Genomic DNA, 22,558 nt, shown 5'->3' with positions numbered 1-22,558 from the left:
AATTTGCATCACAACTGTTCCTGTTCTGGAACATCTTAAAGGCTGTGTTCTTCACTGAAATCCCTGACCTTTTGGCAAGAAATCCCATCATCCTTGAGGCCAGTGATGTGTTCCTGGCAGGATGCTTTTCCATATAAACACCTCGAGTAGAACTTTTTGTGATAACAGTGACATTAACACCTTGCAAGCCCTGTTTCAGTCCTCTGTAACACAGAGACAATGGTGAGCACAGCAAAACCCCCATCTTGAGGTTGTTTCAAGATTTAAGAATTGCTGGTGCTTTTGGCAGAAGAGACTGGAGGCTTAACTGACATCAAGTTTAAGGAATGAAAAGGTGTTGCTTCGTATTTCAGCACAGCTTATATCTAAGCAATATTGCGATAAAATGTTAAAAACAAAAATTTGTGTTTGACCAAATAAAGCACCATAACATGAAAGCAGGAACATGCCATAAATAAGCTGGTTCTACAATAAACTCGATGCCATCCTTGGAAATATTCCTGCAATGGCTCATGATGCAATTAGGCAATTAAGTCACCCATTGCCCCAGGAGCAAGGAGAAATGGTCATTTATACTTTTTTTTTTTTGGAACAACTCAAAATGGTTATTACTCTTGAAGTTTGGTGTGTACGAGGCATCAAGGCTCCTGGAATAGCTTGTACATTAATCACATGCTTCCTCTCCTTGCTTCCAATCCTACCCACTTCTCTTGCGGTTATCAACTTATCAATTATCCTCTACCCTCCCTTTTCTGAATATAATATGTAGATGGCACTTTGAGCTACCTTGGTCAGTAGCAGGACCAAATTCTAGATTATTTGGAACGTTCAAACATGGGGTCGACTATCTTGCTTCATTAAGACTATTACTGGTTCATATCAACCAGACCATAACACTGATTATATGAATACAGTTGCTAGTTTGAAGCAAGATATTTAATCAGACCTTGCTAATACTTTCTTAATGTTTTCTCCATTTGCAGAGAACAGTATCGCCTCCTGTCCCCACTTTGGCCCACCTGCTCAATGAAAGTTCTCGCATCAATGCTGCTACCATTATTCAACCTTGCACCATCCAGCCATCTGAAACTTCTTCACCAACCACTCAAAATTCTAATAAACAGTCACCCTTGGTTTCCCCAGACATCACCAACCATCCCTCAGGCACAGAGTCAAAGGCTGCTGAACATAAGATCATCACAGAGATTCGTGATATCCATACCGCTCCAACTCCACCAACGACAAAGCCACATCTTGAATTTCGTCCTTTCAACACCATGGTCAGTGATACAAAGTCAGGGATGCACAGAAAGATTCCAGAAAAGGTACATTTTTATTCATTACTTTTTATGTATTTCTAGTTAAAGTATTTATGGGATTGGTGAAATAGATCAGAGGTAGCATCCTTGACTTTGAGCTATCTTGTCTCGGTTTGATTGCCGACCTGATTGAAGACTGTCATCCTAATGTTTTGCATACATTGTGTTGCATTCATGAGTGTATGAGTGTATTCTTCTGCAGAAGGATGTTAACTTGACTGTCCCATCTGCTAACATTTTATTATGGGCACTAAATATCCCACCATACCCTTGGAAATAAGTAAGCCCCTGTGTGCCTCTATACCCATGCCATGCTTGGTGTTGGCTTAATGGTTAGTGTGGCAGGCGTGGGATCAAAGGGTCCTGAGTTCAAATCCTGCTTTGCCATGAATTAATAATAGGTGGGGTTGACTCCGCCTGTAATCCTTCCGAGGTCAGCAAAATTAGTACCAGCTTGCTGGGATGATTGAGCCATTGGAGTATACTGTGTCGGAGTGGCGACACATCCATGATTATGCACAATAGCCCAGAAGACTGCTTCAGCAGCACCACCGCTCTGTCAGAGTATGGTCTTGATGGATACTCATATCATACTAAAAATTCCTGCCCTGGCTGTGAGTGACTTCAACAGGAGCAGTAACCTATCCAGAGGAAAGTCTTGACTGGAAATATCCACCTAGTGTAGCAAGGTACAGTGGCCTTCCAAATTATTCACCCCGTCCAAAGTTTGATTAACAGAGAAAAATCAGATGATTTTCAGTTGTATAAGTATTCAACCCCTTTGCCAAATGAACCCTAAATCACTTCAGGTGCAATTTTTTTTATTTGAAAGGTTACAAAATAAGTGTAATAGGTTTCACCTGAATGTAATCAGTGGTTTAACTTAAAAATTAAGCTTGCCCACTTATCTAAGGCGGTTTAAGGTACAACTTACTTGGTCAACCAACGAGTGAAACATGAAGACCAAGGAGCTTTCCAAAGAAGTCAGACATAAAGTCATGGGGAAGCACCGCTCCCGAGAGAGTTATAAGAAGATTTCAAAGTCACTCATTATCCCTTTTGAGTACAGTGAAATCAATCATAAAGAAGTGGAAGACGTATCATACTACCCAGACTCTACCCAGATCAGATCACCGATCCAAACTCAGCAGCTGGGCAAGCAGGAAACTGGTTCCAGATGTCACTAATTCCACCAACGACTGAAAGATCTGCAAGGCTCTATGTCTTAGATGGGGGGCAATGTTTATCATTCAACAATATCCCGTTCCTTCACAAAGGTGGCAAGAAAGAAGCCATTCCTGAAAAAAAGATGCCTTTAAAAGCTTGTATGGAGTTTGGGGAAAAGCATCTTAATGATACTGCAGGCATGTGGAGTAAAGTTGTGGTTTGATGAGACAAAAATTAAACTTTTTGTTGTACATTAAACGTTTGATGTCTGGCACAAGGTTAACACAGCACATCACCCAGTCAACACCATCCCTACTGTGAAGCAGGGTGGTGTCAGCATCATGTTATGGGGCTACTTTTCATCATCAGGGACTGTTTAAGCTTGTCAGGATAGAAGGGACTGGACGGTGCAAAGTACAGGAGAATCCTTGATGAAAACCTACTTGAGTCAGCCATAAATCTGAAACTTGGAAGGAGATTCACATTTCAGCAGGAAAATGATCTGAAGCACAAAGCTAAAGCCACACTGGAGCCCCTGAATAATAAGAAAATAAATGTTCTTGAGTGGCCCTGTCAAAGTCCTGACTTGAACCCGATTGAACATTTATGGTGAGACTTCAAGATTGCAGTCCATCGACGATCCCCATCAAACTTGGCAGAACGAGATCAATTTTCATGTGAAGAATGGGTAAAGATTTCACCATCTCACTGTGTAAAGCTGGGAGAGCCCTACCCACAAAGACTCACTGCAAAAGGTGCTTCCACCAAGTACTGACCTAAGGGACTGAATACCTTTGCAACCAGTGAATTATCATTTGTACACGTTTTTTTTTTTGCAGGTATTCCTGACACGTAACCTCCTTCAACTATCAGTGTTTTGTTTGATCTCTTCAATTATGAATAAAAAAGTTCATTTGGAAAAATAGTTTCTCCATAATTCATCTAAATGTGGCATTATTGGTAGGGGTTGAATACTTCTGCAGGCCATTGTAGTTGTGGGTGTAAGTTAGACCGAAAGTGTATGCACTTTAGTTCTGTAACATTTCCAAAATATTGTCTTTTTGAAAACAAAGTTGATCAACCAATGCATAATGGATGGTGTGTTGCTCAAGCATTGTTCTTTTTTTTATCTTTTATACAATCCACATTGTCACTTATCACAACTCGGTTAACTTTGAACTGAAGATTAATATAGTCTGGGTCTAGTGTAAAAATTCTGACCATTATACAAACCAGGGCATTTAAGATAGAATTCAAGTTTTCAAATTGTAGGCACATATTTATGCAATCAGCTTGCTGGGTCTGTCAACACCAATCTGCTCAGTCATCTCGCTTACTGGGTCATTAAGTCAGATTCTCATCCAGTCATGTTAAATGCCACCCTGTTCTTTCCTGAACATTTTATTTGAAAAGGAAAAACAATTACAACCATAGCGTTCACCTTGACCCAAAAGTGGTGACGAGTGTCAAGCTAAAGGAGAGGGTATGACAGTGTGTTAGTTGGTCCAGCGAGTTATTTAATGATAAAGTATTGTAACGGACCGTAGGGTGCACACTAGGTCAAATCTTTCACCAAGACGGTCACTAATCTACCTATGGATGGCCCTTAGAGACCGTACATTGTCCACCGGCAAAGTTGAACACATATTTTTCCTTGGGTTTCCGACATACAGAAACCCTAACAAGATCTGTCACCTACAGCCAGTTCATCAGTTCAACGTGTGGCCCTAAATGGAGTTCTTTCATCCCCTCTTCCTGTGCAGGCTGGAGTTCCTCAAGGTAGCGTTCTGGGCCCTGTTCTTTTTCTGGTTTTCATCAACGATCTCTCGGACTCTCTGGAAAATCCTCTATTTCTCTTTGCCGACGACTCCACCCTCTGCCGTACCATCTGTCATCCCTCAGACCGGCAAGCAGCAGCTTCTTTGCTCACTGCAGATCTGGATAAAATCACAAACTGGTCCAACACGTGGAACATGTCTTTCAATCCAGACAAATCTCACACTCTCACTATGTCTCTTCGAAGGACCGTTTAGAAACCCCCCCCCCCATCCACTTTCTCAACAATCCTCTGGAAGAAGTCTTTTCTTTCAAGCTTCTGGGTCTCACTATCTGCCATGACCTTTCCTGGGAAAGTCACATTTCCAACCTCGCCTCAAAAGCCAGTCGCCGACTGGGAATCCTCCGTCGTGCAAAGTCCTTCCTCGGCCCTCTTGAGCTCCTGACCACTTACAAAGCTTTTGTCCGTAGCCTGAATTAGTACTGCTCTCCCCTCTGGGCTGGTGCTCCTGCCTCCCACCTTTCTCGGCTTCACGCTGTCGAAACCAGGGCATTTAAGATCATCGGCATCTCCCGCAATGAAGCTGAGTCTTTGGGCCTCTCACTCAATCACCGCAGGTTGGTCGGTGGTCTTTCTGTCTTCTACCGACTCCTCTCCAGCCTTGCCCCCCCTGCTCTCTCTGCGATTTGTCCCCACCACATTTCCACAGGGCGCTCAAGGTCTGCCAACAACCCCCTTCTGGTAAAACTACCAAAATCACGAATCACTGCTCATCTTCACTCTTTCATTCCTCTTTTTTCCCGCCTTTGGAATAAACTTCCTCACTCTATTCTTTCCCATTCTTCCCTCCAGGCTTTCAAAACAGCTGTTCACCACCACCTCTTATCTTCCCCCATCCAAATCCTCGATCTTTTCTACCCCCGATAATCCACCCAAGCCCACTTCCTTCAATTCCCCTGCTTTCCTTCCTGAAAGTCCCTGTAATGTCCATCTTCTCTTCGCCATGTTCCCCGTCCCATCCCCATCCCTCTCCCTTCCACAGTTCACCTAATGTGTCTGTTCCCCACTGTTTTGTCCCTTCCACTCCCGCCCCTCTTGTCTCATGCTTCCTTGCTGTGAGTTGTGTGTTAGCTCTCATACGAGCCTCGACCAAGGTATACAAAAAAAAAAGGATGTATGCGGAACGATGCACCCAGGACAAACTACTGTGGTTTTACGATCTCCGAATGAGGTTTGCACCAAATTTCCATTGGCTGTGAGTTCAACTCGCACTGCGGTTATAATAATCCATCCCGAACCGCGTACCAGGCCGACACACTCACTGTGAGAAATTCGTTTATAATAAATAATAATAATATAGGGATAGTGAGAACAAGGAAAGGCACACACATTTGGTAATTATTTGTTCACCAAAGTACCTTTGTGCCCACGACATCTCGACAGCTTACGTGATACCTTACTCAATCACAAGACAAGGAAAGAAACCTGGTCCCCACTTGATGTTGGCTTGGGCGAGGGAGAGCAAAATAGCGAGTCTTTGGCGGGAGAGGGAGACGTGCATGGTGGCAGGGCATCTGTGCTCCGTGGCTTCCTGCACACGTGTGCTTGTCTGTCATCGTTGGGTCTCTCGGTTGTCTGCCGCATCCAATTTGCTGGGCTCTGCAGGATGGCTTCCTTAACTGTCCTGCTCTCCACTCTCACTCTGATCTTCTCACCCTCTGCTGTCCTTGCTCAACTACCCTGAACTGGCCCTGCCCCTCAGCTTTTCTTACCTGCAACAATGCACTCTGGTTCTCCATCTTGCCTCTCACCATGCCTGCAGTTGTGAGCAGTTTCAGGTTTCAGATGAACCAAGTTTCAAACAGGTCTGTCATTTGACAATACGGTACACGTGCAGCTCTTACCTTGGAGCAAAGTCGCAAGGTGTCGCTTTTGCCGTCCTCGTGGGAGGGGCTAGGGGGAAACATTTACTGGGTCTTGCGGAGCTGGTGAAATCGGGTTAATTTTAAAGAAACGCACACAGACAGATTACAGAGGGAACAATTTTGAGGATTAATAAGGGGGAAAGGTGTGAAGCATTTAGACATTATGGTGGGAAGGGTCACGGTTATCAGCTCCTAAAGGGGCTGTGTCACACCTTGACGTTTTAGACAGCGTATGCCGATGTATGAAAAATTTGGCAAATACGCTGGCACACGTCGAATACATTATGGGTAAGTTTTGTATATGTTAAGAGCACGCTGAAGCACGTTGGCATACGTCGTAGTACGCCGAGCTCGTCAACAAATTTTGTGCATGCTCAAGTTTTTTCAACGTATGCCAGCGTATGACACACATTCCGCATACGCTGGCCATAAGTTGTAGGCACGTTATGCGATCGTTGACACACGTCGACACACGTTACTTGTAAGTTACTCATAAGTCGAAATACGTCGAGGTAATGTCTAGCGTACCTGAAACTTATTTCTAACCTATGAGTAATGTGCTTTGAACTTATGTGTAACGTATCTCCAACGCATATTGACGTATTTGACGTCTTCCGGACGACCACAGAACTTACTGAACGTGTTTCTAAATTACAGCTACCGTATAATGGCGTATTGGCAGCGTTTAAGGGAATTAGTATATAAAAATGGGCTTCACAGGAGGAACCCGTCAGTGTTCCAGACTCCATGTTTTTTTTTTTGTTTTTTGCTTTTTTTCTTCGGCATGACGGTGATGTTGACACTTTGATGTCTATTGTGGTTATGATTTGAATCGTCGAGCGGTAGCCTTTTAATAGGCTACGCCACGTGATCGTCGGCGATACTCTGCCGCGCTATGCATAAGTTAGACTGTCGTTGGGCATAATTTGTGAACGCCAACAACACGCTAAGCATTCGTTGATATAAGTTATCTATAAGTTATCGAAACGTTCTGTGTACGTTACTAATACGTTATACATACGTCCAACTCGTTAATATACTCCCAAAACTGAAAAAAAACATCAATAGTTCAGCGTACACCAGCATTTTAGATCAATTTTGATACGTTGCCATACGCTGGCTAAATCGTCAAGGTGTGACAGGGGCTTAAGCAAACGTCAACACGTGCTCTATCATTTTCACACACAAACCACATACTTATGCTAAACGTTTATTAATGCAATAACTAGTCTGTTCTACACCTTTTACTCCCCATTGCCATTTCCACAACAGTGTATTATTACCTTACCTAACGCCCGAAACAATGTTGCTTATCTTCCCATAACAGCTAGCAAACCTTTATCAACCCTCATTTGATAAAACATTGTGGTTATGGCTCAAATATGGTTGCTTTAAATGCCAAGGAATGCTTCTCTAATTATTACCTCCACCATCGAAGGTGGAAGGAGGTTATGTTTTCACCCCTTCTTTGTTTGTTTGTGTGCAGGATATCTCAAAAAGTTGGGGACAGATTTGGATTAAATTTGGTGGGCAGGTTGGGTGTGTGACGAGGACGAACTGATTAGATTGTGGTGCAGATCTGGATCTGGATCCTATAATTTTATTTAATTTTCGAAGTGATCCTTCACCATTGAGAGATCGGGCCAAACCCGATGTATAGCATTATATTTTAAAAATGTATTGGGCCCGATATGTTCTTCTGGATCAGGCATTGTGTGGCGGAAGTATGCACTTGATCGAATGCCTTTCCAGATCATTCTATTTTTAATGAAACCTTCATTACGGTAGTTTTGTAAGTCTTCTTTTTCTTTCTTTTATTAAACCAGTGGCTTTCCAGGATGAAAAGATCACCTTGCTCATCCTGTCGGACTGAGCAGCCTTCATCGGCTTCATCCAAATGCAGAGACTCTGGTGAGGTCACGTGGTGGGGCCTTGTTAATTGTGTTGGTGAAGCCCTTTTCTTTCACATTCTTTGTGACTGGCTCTTTGGTGGTTTATATTAAATGAGTACGAGCATGATCGTGAATATTATTATTATTATTATTATTATTATTATTATTATTATTATTTTTGTTATTATTGTTGTTATTTGTGGTAGCAGTAGTATCACCAGAAACCATGTTTGTTAAGGAACACACATACAAAATGAAATAGACAAATAAATTGGTAGCTATTGGTGACATGTACAGGAAAGCTTACCACTGGAAATGTAACAAATTAAAAACGTCATTGTAACAGGATGATAGCAAACATCAAAGTACCAGTAGTGTATAAAGTAAGAGAAGCAACAAGTGAAGTAGAGATAACCTTACCTTGTCTGTCCATTGACAGTTAGTGTATACGAATTAACTTTTGTCTTCATGACATTTCTTTAAAAAAAATTATATTGTAAACAAAGTTGAGGCTTGTGGAAGATCTAGAACGCAGAACGGACCACACCATAACAGAAGAAGAAGAAAACGGCGAAAAGGAGCTCAACACCCCAACAGCAATTAGATTGAGACACACTATTGTTTGTTTTTTCACCCCCTGCTAACAAATAACATTCTGTAATGTTGTATTTAAGCATTAAAATATGAGGTAATAAATTGCATAAAGAGTGATCCAAAAGTACTGAGTAAGCTTTTCAGTCCTCATTCTGGTGGTGGCAGGTAGACAGTGGTCTAACCCAGTTGCTACAAACTTTCCTTTTAGTGATTATATTATCTCTGACGTCAGGTGGTTCATCTATTTTGGGGAGAACTTGTAACCCACTTCAAACATACGTATTTTCAGGTTTGTAAATAAAGTTGGTGATGCTTATAGACTTCTCAATGGACATCTGGTTTATTAATCAGATTTTAAAACGAAAGAAAAAATAATAATAAACACCAAAGTCAGAAAGTTCCATTTTACTCTGTACTTTTGAATCAGTCTGCGTGTGTGTCCGTGTGCACGGATGTGCACAAAGTCCTCATTGAGGGCGTGGAAAGCGTACATAATCGTATCATGATTTGCTCAGAAAATGTGTCGGCCTATTTACCAGCAATTTACGTTCGGGATGATGTAGTTGATTTGCATCAGTTTATATAATCAGAATTGCTGTCTCGTCCCTGTCATCACTGGTTTGTATTGATGTGGTACAGTTGGATTACCACGTCATTGTCATTGTTGTCACCTGCACTGTCACACTCGCTTTGCAAATCGTTCTCAATCTGCACTGAGGAAATGTTACTGCAGTGATCGACCTCACAATTGCCTGACTCAGTCAAACTCACATCAGACTGAGATGCCACTGAATTTGCTACATCACAACATAGCACTTGCAAGATACAGTTCTTGGAGAACTTTGGAAATACTGTCATTTTGATTTGGAAAACAGATGAAGCAAAACAAAAACTGGGCACCGGACAAAAATTTCCTTTTCTGAAGTGGTTTTCAGAAACAATACCCAATTACATGACTTTCAAAATGACGCCATCCACCCCAGAATGCTCAGTGCGTATGCACAGAAACCTCTAGAAATGGTGATCATCGGGGCGGTGAACGTTTATCATGCGTGCCAGTTATAGATCGTTACCTGAAATGGCTCACAAAGCTAAAAGAAGCCAAAAATAATTGGAAAATTACCTGAGAGAATGGGGCATGCCTCTGAACAATGAACGATTTGGAGAACTTTCTGATCAACTCACCCAAAAAGTTGATATCTTACAGCTCGTATTGCAAAAACTCCTGACGATATGGGCCCATGCAAAGAATGTGGTTGGGCTATGGCTGGCACGTTCTACCCGACCTCCCCAATCATCCCTGCTAGTGAGTGGACTTTGAACCTTGCAGGATTACCTCATGTGAACATGGCAAGCTTGGTAATTTATTTAATGGACATCTGCAATTGGAAAGATGATGCTTTCATTCCCACCATTCAGGCAGATTTCCCAGAGGGAGACAATGTATCTGGTTTAGGTGCTTCTTAACCGATGGGAAGGTCATATCTGTGGCTTGTGAATGCACAAGGTATATTTAAAATGATGATGTGTACAATAAATCATATTTGGGGGGAGGGGTGGAGGGAGGGGTGTGAGTGTGAGTTGTTTGGGTTGTTATAAATAGATATTATTTTTGTTTGGTTCTGTTGCCACAAGGGAAATTATACAAGATTTTTTGCATCTTTTGGTAAAAGGAGAAGTGCATGTCATTGGTTATTATCTCCGTATGCAGGTTTCATAAGGTGGAACGGAGTCCTCCCAGGTCTCTAAGCATCAATCTCAGTTTCAGTAAAGGATCATGATTCATGGACGAAGTTGTGAAGTTTTGTTGATGGCTCTTTTGAGGATCATCACTGAGCCCCAGATGGCTTTCAACTGCAGTTCGTTTGTAGTAATATTTCCAGGGATAGTTCTTAAGATCACCCTGAGGTACTTTATTTATTTATCTATTTATCATCCCTGTTGATCCAATAATTCCTGGGACAATTTCAGCATTCTTCAACTTCCAGGCTCTTTTCTCTTAATTTTGAGGTCTTGGTATTTAGTCATTTTCTTGATTTCTGTGTTTAGGCCAAAATCTTTGGATATTGACACCTCAATTAGCAATACCATCTTTTCTTTTTTTTATACCGAAGTATGATATCCTGTCGCAATGCTTTGATTTCTATGTTCACGCTCAAAGGGATCATCAGCTGCTCTGACATGAGTTTTTTTTTAGCATCCCAATAGGAAGTGGCTCATACTTTCTGTTTCTACCTTGCAGAATCAACACTTGTCTGATTGACTCAGTTCTGCCATCTTATTAAAGCCATTGGTATAGTGTCCTTGGTCTTGGGAATTTATAATGATTTGTTCTCCATCCCATTTGAGTTGACCTCTTCTTAGCCATTCCAAAGAGTCTTATTTGTCTTTGCCCAATCTGTTCAACTTTTTAGCCGCGTCTCGCGTAGCGAACGCTGGCTCTAAGAGAGCTCCGCGTTCTTCTTCTTCTTCTTCTTCTTCTTCTTCTTCTTCTTCTTCTTCTTCTTCTTCTTCTTCTTCTTCTTCTTCTTCTTCTTCTTCTTCTTCTTCTTCTTCTTCTTCTTCTTCTTCTTCTTCTTCTTCTTCTTCTTCTTCTTCTTCTTCTTCTTCTTCTTCTTCTTCTTCTTCTTCTTCTTCTTCTTCTTCTTCTTCTTCTTCTTCTTCTTCTTTTTCTTTTTCTTTTTCTTCTTCTTCTTTCTTCTTCTTCTTCTTCTTCTTTCTTCTTCTCTTTCTTCTCTTTCTTCTTCTTCTTCTTCTTCTTATTTTTCTTCTTCTTCTTTTTCTTCTTCTTCTTCTTCTTCTTCCAAAACCTTTAGGATGCGGCTCTTGGACACATTTGTCCTTGTTTTATACCTTCCTGCTCTTTTTATCATTGTCTATTATTGTTGGTGTACAGTATATCTGTTATTTCGGTTTATACTTTTCTTTTGTCTTTTTTGCAATCGGGGCTGCATTCATTGCTGTTTCGGTTTCATGTGTGACATCTTCCATTTGCACCTGCCTTTAGAAATTTTTTGACACCTTCTCTGGTTTGTTGTCTTCATGTTTGCTTACAAATTGGATTCGGTAGTCTGTTGCACTTTTCACATACTCAGCCAATCCTACTGTTGTCACTCTGTGCACTTGGTTGAGTTCCATCAGGCTGCTACCCCCTTCTTGTCTCTGCAAGTACATTCTCGGGATGCATTGATTTTTGTGGAACATTTTGTGTATGGTGAGGAGTTTCCTTGTTTTGATATCTAGTTTATTGATGTCTGATTGTGGTGTTTCATTATTCCACAGCTGTACTGGAATACTGGTATTGCGAGTTGATTTATGGCTATGATTTTGTTCCTTGAATAATGTTATGTTTTCAGGATCAGCGTCATTTTTTTGGTAATCGTTTTGCGCATTTGTTTGTGACATATTTGGTGCCCTCTTCTACTCAGAGTTATTTGTACGATGCTTCGTTGTTAATTTTTGTGTTGTCAATTCTTGTTGGTCTGCCTTGTATGAATGTGCACTTGGCACACTTATCTAGGCCAAATTGCACTTGGATTTTGTCAGAGTACCGTTTCACGAATTTGAGTTTTGCCAATTTTTCGTAATTTGGTGCAAATAGTTTTAAATCATCCATCTAAACTAGCTGTTGCCTTTCTTGTCACTTTGGACGTTCTCTTATTTGACATCAGGGTGTATCCTTATCCTTGCTTATGTTGTGGAAGTCTGTTATTAACCGACTCGGTGTAAATCCTATTTACGTTATTGTCTCTTTAAACACCCAAATCATCCACTGTCCACAAGGTAAAGTACATTTCGTCAGAGAACATTTATTTTGTGGTACCACGGAGTTCAAAACACTGAGATGTAAAACATCTGCAATGATTTTCACTAAACTAAGCTTACATTTCCTGATATATATATATATATATATATATATATATATATATATATATATATATATATATATATATATATATATATATATATATATATATATATATATATATATATATATATATATATATATATACATACACACATTGAAAGGAGTGGAAGGGTCTGATAAGCATTAGGTAAAATAATTCAAAATGTAATACGTGTCCACTGGGTGGAAGGAGAATGACATAATCATGGCAAAAGTTGCAGTGTTATCAACCAGGTCACCTTGTTTCATCCTTGGTGAGAATTAAACAAAATATTACAAGCAGGACAAGGGAGTACAGGATAAGACATTAGGTAAAAGGGTTTACAAAGAAATTAATATAGAAGGCAAGTGAGTACATGGGTAAAACCAGTGAGTACAGTAAAATAAAAGGCAACTTGTTTAAAGAGGAATATTCCCCATCACTTATTAATGAGGTTGCTCAGTGGGTCCAGTGCCAGGCAAAATAGGAGTGGCAAAAGGTTGTCTCCCTGAAAGATCCCATGACGTATCTTCACTCCTGGTATTTCGATCTTTCCTTCCGAGTGCTGTAATATATCAATATGGTATTCCAAAGCTCCATTGCTTTCTCAATCAGTTTGATTGTTTGGGGGTTGATCTTTTGCAATTGCATGCATATTATCATCCATGAATGTGGGACACCATCAAAAATATTGTGGGCTGCCTGCACCCTTTAAAAAGGACACTGATTTTAAACACCAGATAGATACTACTTTGTGAAAGCAAGTGTTGATTTTCATCACTGTACAATTAGAACGATGGGTTTTTATCAATGGAAGTTGATAAAGATATGCTCCTGTATAAGATATGCCTTGTATGTCACATTCATTAGACTTGATAATAAAAAAATATAAAAGCTGAACTTTGAGAGTTCTTGAAAGAAAAGTACCAAACAGTGAATCACTCTGCTAGAGGTGGCACTTCATCTCCTAACATTGTCCTTGTGGCTACCAGCATGATATACCTGAAGGAAATTCGACCTTCCTCCCATGCTCTGCTGCCATCATAATATGATGCATGTTCTGCTCCCACTGCAGCTATTGACAGTCGCGTGCTCAGCAAACTTGAAATCCTCCGGCAGGCTACACGAAGTGAGATGCATCACCTGCAAAGAGCATTTGACTTCAGGTAATCTGCGATGACGATGTTTTCTTTAAAATTATTTTGCAAAACGTTGATCTGACTTCTTCAATTGGGACTGTTTGGTTAATGTGTCAACAGCCCTGACCAACTGGACAGCCCACATGAAATAGAAATGTTGTCATGGAGAACGCCGTCGCCATATTATCGCCCGACCACAGCACGGCTCTCACCTGATGTTTGCCGTCTCACTGCACAACCCTTTGACATGCAGTATTACGGTAGGACACACATCTAACACTGATTGCACTCCCATGATGCTGATCATGGTTCATGAAACAATACCTGTGGGTAAAATAGACCACTTTAGGATTTTTTTTTTTTTTGGTTTACTATTGGTAAATTTTTATAAAGGCTTCAACCTATCCTACTAACCATGTTGTGTCAGATCACTTAGTCCAAGAGCTATGGCATTTTTAATCATGTGTCGAAGGCCAAAAGGTTTGAGGATGGTTTCTGAATCAGAATTTTTTGCTGATTACGAAAACTGATTTCTTAATTTAACTTTATACAAACTTTATATCATATATTTTCATAATCTAACTTTGTATCAGTGAGATACAGTTACTTGGGCCTCATTATGGAGTTATTTTAAAAGGGGCACGAAGTTTATAACCCAAGTAGAAACTTCTCTTTCATTTGACTCGATTCATCTTTTAATTTTTTTTAAATTTTTATTGTATACAGTACATTGTCGAGGCTTGTAGCAGAGCTAACACACGGGACATATTACAAAGGGAGCAGGAGACAAGAGGGATGGGAGAGAGAAGCACAAAACAGTAGGGAACAGAGACATGAGGAGATCTGTGGAAGGGAGAGGGAGGGATGGGGCGGGGTACACGGGGTAATCAAGATGGACACTACAGGGACTTTCAGGAAAGAAAGCAGGGAATTTGAAGGAGGTGGGTTTGGGGTGGATTAACGGGGGTAGAAAAGATCGTGGTTTTTGAATGGGGGAAGACAAGAGATGATGGTGAACAGCTGTTTTGAAGATCTGGATGGAAGAGTGGGATTGAAGAATGTGTGGGAGTTTCTTCCAAAGGTGGGGAAAAAGAGGAATGAAGGTGAACAGTGATTCTTGATTTTGGTAGTTTCACAATAGGACTCCAACACCACCAATCGAGATGCAAACACCACCATAAGCATCGATGAATGAGAGAGGATGTTCAGTATGCATCCAAGTGCATTCACAATATGTGTTGGCATTTGGATTTAAACAATAGATTGACACTTGCACAGTGTAACACTGCAGTCAGTGTGTGCCATGAAAAACTGGAGAAGCAGAATGTGGAAAAAAAAAGTGGAAAAACCCCCCCACAAGTATGTCTTCCAGAATTTGATGATATTATTCCGGATCCGGGGTTCGAGGCTTGCCACGAGCGGAAGCACTCAGGTCCCTCCAAAATGCCCGGTTCTGAAGCCACCAGGCACAGATAATTCCACGCGCTGACGGGTTGCTAAGCAACCACGAATGCCGATTGCTACTGTCAATTCTGGCAGGGTTACACTACTCCACATGATAACTTACCTGTGGATGGCCTTACCAAGGGGGGTCATGTGTCCTAGATGCATAATTGCGTGGAACTTACTGTATCAGGTGCAGCTGAGCGGATTTGCCAATTACGCACCGGCTAATAAGAGCCAATTAATGGGTTAGAGTTTCCCGGCGAACCTAATGTGCGGACTACGCTGGAACAATGGAGGAAAAGAATGACTTCCGGTTCTGGGTTTGGAGCATCGGCAGATCTCTTTCAGGGCTCTCTGCTGACGATTTCAAAGTTAAGTTTCCGGTCGTTATCTTTACAGTTTTAACTGTTTATTTTCTCACCTACATGTTACTGTGTGTTCCTAGTCCAGTTTTGTTTCAAAAATCGTGCTATTTTGTGAGTTTTTGTCGACCTTGTCTTTCCAGGTGCTTGAGGCCTACCCATCCTCCCCTCAGTGTACAATCGTGTTTATTTGTATTTTCTCCCCATTTCCTTCAATTTCTATCTTCCCCACTTTCCCAACATCCCCCATCCCTCCCAACTAAACACTCTATTTCTTGTCTTAACCCCCCCAAAAAAAACTACCTTTCTCCTTGCACACTCACGAGTCTCGATCCTTATTCTTCTTCTTCTTCTTCTTCCCCCTGCCGGCACACCATCTTCATTCTACTGAGCTGACCCTCTCTCGCCATTACCTTCATGATTTATTCCGATCTACAACCTTCCATTCCCGAGCCATACCTGTTCTTCAAAAATACATCAAAAAATAATAATCTTCCTTGTTTCCTTTCGATCTCTCCACCTCCTGTAACCACATGTCTCTCTCTACTCTTCCTGGTGCATTTCATCGACCCAGCAGCTTCACACTGCGTTTACTGTTCCAAATTCACCACACACTTCCACGATTTTACTTCAACCTTCCCTTTTCCGAATGTTACGCAATCCTTATTTAAAATAAATAATTTAACTTTAGACTATACACCTCCCAGAGCCAAGTGCTTCTCCGTAACCACATGATCTGTTTACACCCCCTGCATTTACCGATCCAATTTCACCATTTTCTACGATCCAAAAAACCTCACAATTTTTTCTACAACAACTTGCATGACCTAATCTCATGAAAAAAACTCTCAAACAATAATAATAATAATAAAAACAATCTCATATAATGCTTCATCTTCCTCTTTCACACGTGTGGTACTCTTTACTGTATCATAATGCACTACTCTTCTACTATTTAAACAGACTGCTCTCAATTCGACCTTTCCTTCATACCTTGCCTAAAAAATCCAACTGTTACAGCGTTTCTTCTCTCCATTCTCTGAATTTGCCTTCATTGCATCCATCAAGAAATGTGTTTAATCGCATTTCTGACCTAAAACTTACAAAAAACCCCCAGTTTGCTATGAATGTTCACTTTCCATCAACCATTCTTTTTTTTCCATTTTCAGTGCAAACTCAGCCCTCTCACCCCTCACTCTCAAAGCAACCATCACACTCTTCTCCCTCCAAACCTCACTCTCACCTCTCTCAAAAACTCCCCCCTCACCTTTCTCCCTCAACTCTCCCCACTCACTCTTCTCCCACCATTCACCCCCCATCACTTCTCAAAGTTCCCCCCCCTCCCATCCCCAAAGCTTCCTCCTTCCACTGCCCTCTCACCTCCATCTCTTCACTCCATCTCCTCAAATCCTCAACTGTCTTCTGCCTCCTCTCTTGTGCCCCCTCTCCCCCAGCACCACAGAGCCTTTTCTTCTCCTCATCCGGCCCCCTCACGGAGCTATTCTGCAATCCCCACACTCTCTCAACAACCCTCCTCACCTCCCCCCTCGTCCCTTGTCCTATCCTCCCCCCCTCCCCCCCCCTGCACCCAAATCCTCCTCCCCTCCCTCTTCATTAACAGTGTGGACCTCAAATATCCGGGGCCTTCGCTTAAATCTTTCAGATCTTTCCATACAGTTTGCCACTGACAAACCAGAAATAATCTGCCTAACAGAAACTTTCCTCCCCAAGACGTGTCTGACTCCCAAGTGTCTCTCCCTGGTTACTCCCTCCTCTGGTATGACAGACCTGAGCATCATCCTGCTGGAGGTTGCTCTCTTTATCAAAGACTCTATTCCTCACTCTCCATGCACTGCCCTCACTCCCCCACACCCCCAGGAATACCTCTGGCTACGGCTTCCCCTCCACTCCCACCTCATGTTTATATGTGTACTGTGCCATCCACCAAACAGTGATGACTCCATCTTCACCTCACCATCCGAAAACGTGGACCAACATCTATCTTCTCATTCAAATTCTCTCTTCCTCATATGTGGCGACTTCAATTGCCATCATGCCAGTTGGCTAGGTGTGGGTACCTCTCTCACCTGTCATGGCACTTCAGCAAAAGCTTTCTGCGACTCATTGGCACTGACTAAATCGGTCAACTTCCTGACCCGGATCTCAACCAATGGTACTCCATCTCTTCTGGATCTGATTTTGACAAATTTCGCTGACAATATCTGCTGCTCGTCCTCTGCTCAGGGTAATCTCAGTTCCTTCCATAAAGGTCAGAACAAGTGTGTATCCAACCTCTGGAGAGCCAGAAAACAGCATCTTTCGAAGCTTAAGTCTGAACTTTTAAACCTCTCTCCCTCCTCAAAATCCTGGTGGTGTCTAATCAAATCTGTTTCTGGTGTATGTTCCTCCTCCATCCCTCCCTTACCTCAAATGGCCGCACTGCTGATACCGCACGTGAAAAGGCTGAATGCCTAAACTCGTTGTTTGCAGCAAAATGTTGTGTCCAAAACCCATCGCTTTCTCTACCCACCTTACCCAGTCACACCTGACTGTCCGTGGACTCTGTGTCCTTTTCTCCTCAAGGTGGAGAGCTTGCTGTCAAACCTCGACTCAGATTCTGCAACCGGTCCAGACGGCATCAGCCCACGTGTCCTAAAAACCTGCTCCTCTGCTCTTGATTACCCTCTCTCTGTTCTATTCACCCTCATTTGCTCAAGGTCATCTGCCATCTGCTTGGAAATCAGCAAACTCGACTGCCCTGCATAAAAAAGGTGCAAAAACAGATCCCTGTAACTGTAGTCCAATCAGCCTTCTGCCAATCATCAGAAAGGTTATGGAATCCATCATCGCTTCAGACGTTAAATCCTTCCTCTTCTCCAAGTGCTTGATTTCCGATCATCAATTTGGTTTCAGACCAGGTCACTCTACCCTGAATATGCTGCTTCTGCTCTCCCATCAATGGATGGAGGTCCTCAATGCCGGACATGAAATCAGAGCCATAACCCTGGACATATCGCGTGCTTTGGACACGGTCTGGCACCCTGCCCTGCTCACCAAACTCTCTTCCTATGGTATCCAAGGCCATCTCCACTCATGGCTCGTAGACTTCCTCTCCTGTCACAGTCAATGTGTGGTCCTAAATGGAGTTCTTTCATCCCATCTTCCTGTCCAGGCTGGAGTTCCTCAAGGTAGAATTCTGGGCCGTTATTTTTCTGGTTTTCATCAATGATCTCTCCAACTCTCTGGAAAATCCTCTATATCTCTTTGCTGACGTCTCCACCCTCTGCCATACCATCGGTCATCCCTCAGACTGGCAAGCAGCAGCTTCTTCCCTCACTGCATATCTGGGTAAAATCACAAACTGGTCCAACACGTGGAACATGTCTTTCAATCTGGACAAATCTCACACTCTCACTATGTCTCTCCAAAAGGACTGTTTAGAACCCCCCCCCCATCCACTTTCTCAACAATCCTCTGGAAGAATTCTGTTCTTTCAAGCTTCTGGGTCTCACGATCTGCCATGACCTTTCCTGGGAAAGCCACATTTCAAACCTCGCCTCCAAAGCTAGTCGCCGACTTGGAATCCACCGTGCAAAGTTCTTCCTCGGCCCACCTGAGCTCCTGTTTTCCTCCGCAGCCTGATTGAGTACTGCTCTCCCCTCTGGGCTGGTGCTCCTGCCTCCCACCTTTTTCGGTTTCACGCTGTGGAAACCAAGGCATTTCGGATCATTGGCATCTCCCGCGATGAGGCTGAGTCTTTGGGCCTCTCACTCTCTCAGCAAGCAGGTCGGTGGACTTTCTGTCTTCTACCCATCTCCTCTCCAGCCTCGCCCCCTACTATCTCTGCGATTTGTCCCCACCACATTTCCGCAGGGTGCTCAAGGTCCGTCAACAACCCCCTTCTGGTAAAACTACCAAATCACAAATCACTGCTCAAATTCACTCTTTCATTCCTCTTTTTCCCCACCTTTGGAATAAACTCCCTCACTCTATTCAATCCCATTCTTCCCTCCAGGCCTTCAAAACAGCTTTTCACCACCACCATTTGTCATCCCCCATCCAAATCCTCGATCTTTTCTACCCCCGATAATCCACCAAAGCCCACCTCCTTCAAATTCTCTGCTTTCCTTCCTGAAGGTCCCTGTAATGTCCATCTTGTATTCCCCATGTTCCCCGCCCCATCCCTCTCCCTTCCACAGATCTCCTAATGTCTCTGTTCCCCACTGTTTTGTCCTTCCCACTCCCACCCCTCTTGTCACATGCCCCCCTCCCTTTGCTGTGCGTTGTGTGCTAGCTCTCATGCGAGCCTCGACACGGTATACAAAAAAAAAATGAGCTGGGTACATTTATAATGAGGGCATTTTATTCATCAAGCAAGGACGTGGAAAGGTCATGTGACACTGATAAAATGTTTTAATAAGCAATATGTACAGCAGGGGAAAGCAAGAATTGTTGAGGTGCAGCAAAAGAAATGCAAGTATTTACAAAAGAGAGACACAGGACAGAGCTAAACTGAAATTAAACTTATCCAACTTTATATTTAATCGAACATAACAGGCGCCATCAGTCACACACCCGAGGAAATTAGAAAGCAAAAAAGACGAGAGAGTTTGAGGTGTGAACGACCTCTTGAATATAGTCTCGTCGACGGACCAACGCAACCCAGTCGCTTCGGAGGGGGAGGCGGGACAAAAACTGAAGGTGCTTATCGTGTGTGAGTGAGTAGGTACAAAATTAAGTGTACGGTGCATATCTGCAGGTGATTCTTTTAGTTTTGTGTGTGTACAGCAGACGAGACAGTATATGGGAGGGACGGAACGTGTGAGATGATAGCTTAACGTGGCGTGTGAGAGAGTCTAATTACCATGTCAATTGTCAGTCTAACGTTCTGCCTACTCAACGCTTCGCTCCGCATTTCCCCTCCTGCCGCTGATCAGATCTGGACTCTCCTCTTCGTCCAGCCATCTGCACTCAGAAGCAGCCACCTCACACCCAGGCAAAGATGCTCTGACCTCGTGCAGGGAGTCACTGACTCAAGGCTGTGGCAGAAACTGACTGATGAAGACTGACTGGCTCAATGATCCTTTCGCAGCTATTTTTTTTATAGAGCCTGGGCAAAGGAGGAGCCAAGAAAAAAATCATATCAAAATGCTCTGTGGGCTCGCATTGGCAGGGAGACACCTCCCCGAGAAATAGCCCTGCCGGTCAGACTCTGAAGCCAAAAATGGCCTCATTTACCCCTGAACCCGGTGATGTGATGGAGCTTCAAGATTTTCATGGGCTATGAGTTTTTGGGAGCACTGTCTGGCCATGAACGTGCGTTAGGCTTCAATGAGGGTTACTATTTCACAGAGCGCCAGGGCAACCCAAACGACATTGAACAGACCCCAGTGCATACTTGCGTGCTGAGCCATGTGCCAATCTGTTCTGACCCCAAGCATCCGTCATGGTGGCTCATATCTGTTGTTCCTTGACATCCTTAAAAAAAAACTGTGGTGAGTGTCCGTGGTACCGACTGTGGTTGCGGAATTTTGTGGTGGTTGCAGTGAAGTCGGGGAAGTGCTGTAGTGTTTGTGGTGAATAGAATAGATTTACGGTGAGGTAATTGAAGTGTTTTAGTGAGGAGGCATTTGTGGTGAAGAGGTCGAGTGGGGATTTTTAGGAAGGTGTGGTGGTCGTAAGAAGGTTGTAGGATTGTGGTTTGAGTTCTCAGAAGTCCGAAATGAAACATCTGTTGGGGAATGGCGCTGCTGCGGAATATTTTCATGAGGCTCTCTATTGACGTCACCATTCTATCTGTGGCATGCATGCTTGCTTGAAGGAGAAGTCGTGTGTGCAAAGAAAATTAAAATAGTTGAATGGAATTGAAGACCTAACTAAAAGAACCTCACAACACATTTTGTCCTATTAACCCACTAGACATAAGGGAAGGCCTATCTGAGACAGATACTAATGAAACTAGAAGGGCACCCGGTAGAGCGCATACCTCCACAAGACAATGCCTGATCCACGAGAACATATCTGGCCCAATACATTTTTGAAATATCATGCTGTATATCGTTTTTTGGCCCGATCTCTCAATGGTGAAGAATCAGTTTAGAAATTAAATAATTCTCGTTTCCAGATCCAGACTTCGATCTTCACCAAAATCGAATCAATTCTTCCTTGTCACACACCCAACGTGTCCACCAAGTTTTTCGTCAGAATCCGCCCACAATGTTTTGAGATATCGTGCTTTATTTCAGTTTTGCCCGATCTTTCAATGGTGAAGAATCACTTTAAAAATTTGAGTAGTCGGATCCGGGTCTTCACCAAAATCTCATCAGTTTGTCCGTACAGGCCCGTAGGCCAAATGGCCCTCACTCACCCTGTCCAAAAAATTTCATTTGGATGCGTCCACAACTTTTTGAGATATCCTGTACAAAAACAAACAGATAGACAAACAGACAGAAAAGGGTGAAAACATAACCTTCATCTTCGGTGGCATAGGTAATTACTGCCTGAGGATCGCGATATGTTGGGTGCGTTTGCCTTGACGAGTGCTGGTTTTGCAGAACCACAACAATATTAACCGAGAACTATGGGAAGGACAATTACAACCAAATCCCATATTCTGCCAGCATAATACTGATGGGTGAAACCGCTCACCAAACGAATCATTAGGAGCATCATTGGTTTCATGTAAAATTTCAGACATTAAATCCTTCTTCTTCTCCAATGGCTTGATTACCAATCATCAATTTGGATACAGACCAGGTCACCCTACCCTGGACATGCTGCTTCTGCTTTCCCAACAATGGATGGAGGTCCTCAATGCCAGACATGATGTTAGAGCAATCTCCCTAGACATATTGTGTACTTTTGATGTGGTCTAGCACCCTGCCCTGCTCAAGCTCTCTTCTTATGGTATTCAAGGCCATCTCCACTCATGGGTCACAGACTTCCTGTCTTGTCGCAGCCAACGTGTGGCCCCAAATGGAGTTCTCTCGTCCCCTCTTCCTGTCCAGGCTGGAGTTCCTCAAGGCAGCATTCTGGGCCCTGTTCTTTTTC

At 42.8% G+C, this 22,558-nt stretch overlaps 1 protein-coding gene across 11 annotated transcripts in view; it reads left to right on the top strand.

Annotated features, from left to right (window-relative positions):
- CSPP1 (centrosome and spindle pole associated protein 1) overlaps positions 1-22,558 on the top strand; it is a 116,622-nt gene that overhangs the window by 70,698 nt on the left and 23,366 nt on the right. For all 11 annotated transcript variants that reach the window (XR_015058247.1, XR_015058248.1, XM_085881486.1 and 8 more), the window contains 4 exons: positions 984-1,325; positions 8,015-8,099; positions 13,637-13,727; positions 13,821-13,960. Coding sequence is in view for 9 of the 11 variants with exons in the window: in XM_085881486.1 (XP_085737612.1) it covers positions 984-1,325; positions 8,015-8,099; positions 13,637-13,727; positions 13,821-13,960 (658 nt within the window). In the remaining 2 variants the exon portion in view is untranslated. The remainder of the gene's footprint in view (positions 1-983; positions 1,326-8,014; positions 8,100-13,636; positions 13,728-13,820; positions 13,961-22,558) is intronic.

Source organism: Eptatretus burgeri, chromosome 5, assembly GCF_056783735.1.
Source record: "Eptatretus burgeri isolate ZD-2024b chromosome 5, Ebu_testis_v1, whole genome shotgun sequence".
NCBI lineage: Eukaryota > Metazoa > Chordata > Myxini > Myxiniformes > Myxinidae > Eptatretus > Eptatretus burgeri.
This window is presented reverse-complemented; position numbering and strand designations above follow the sequence as displayed.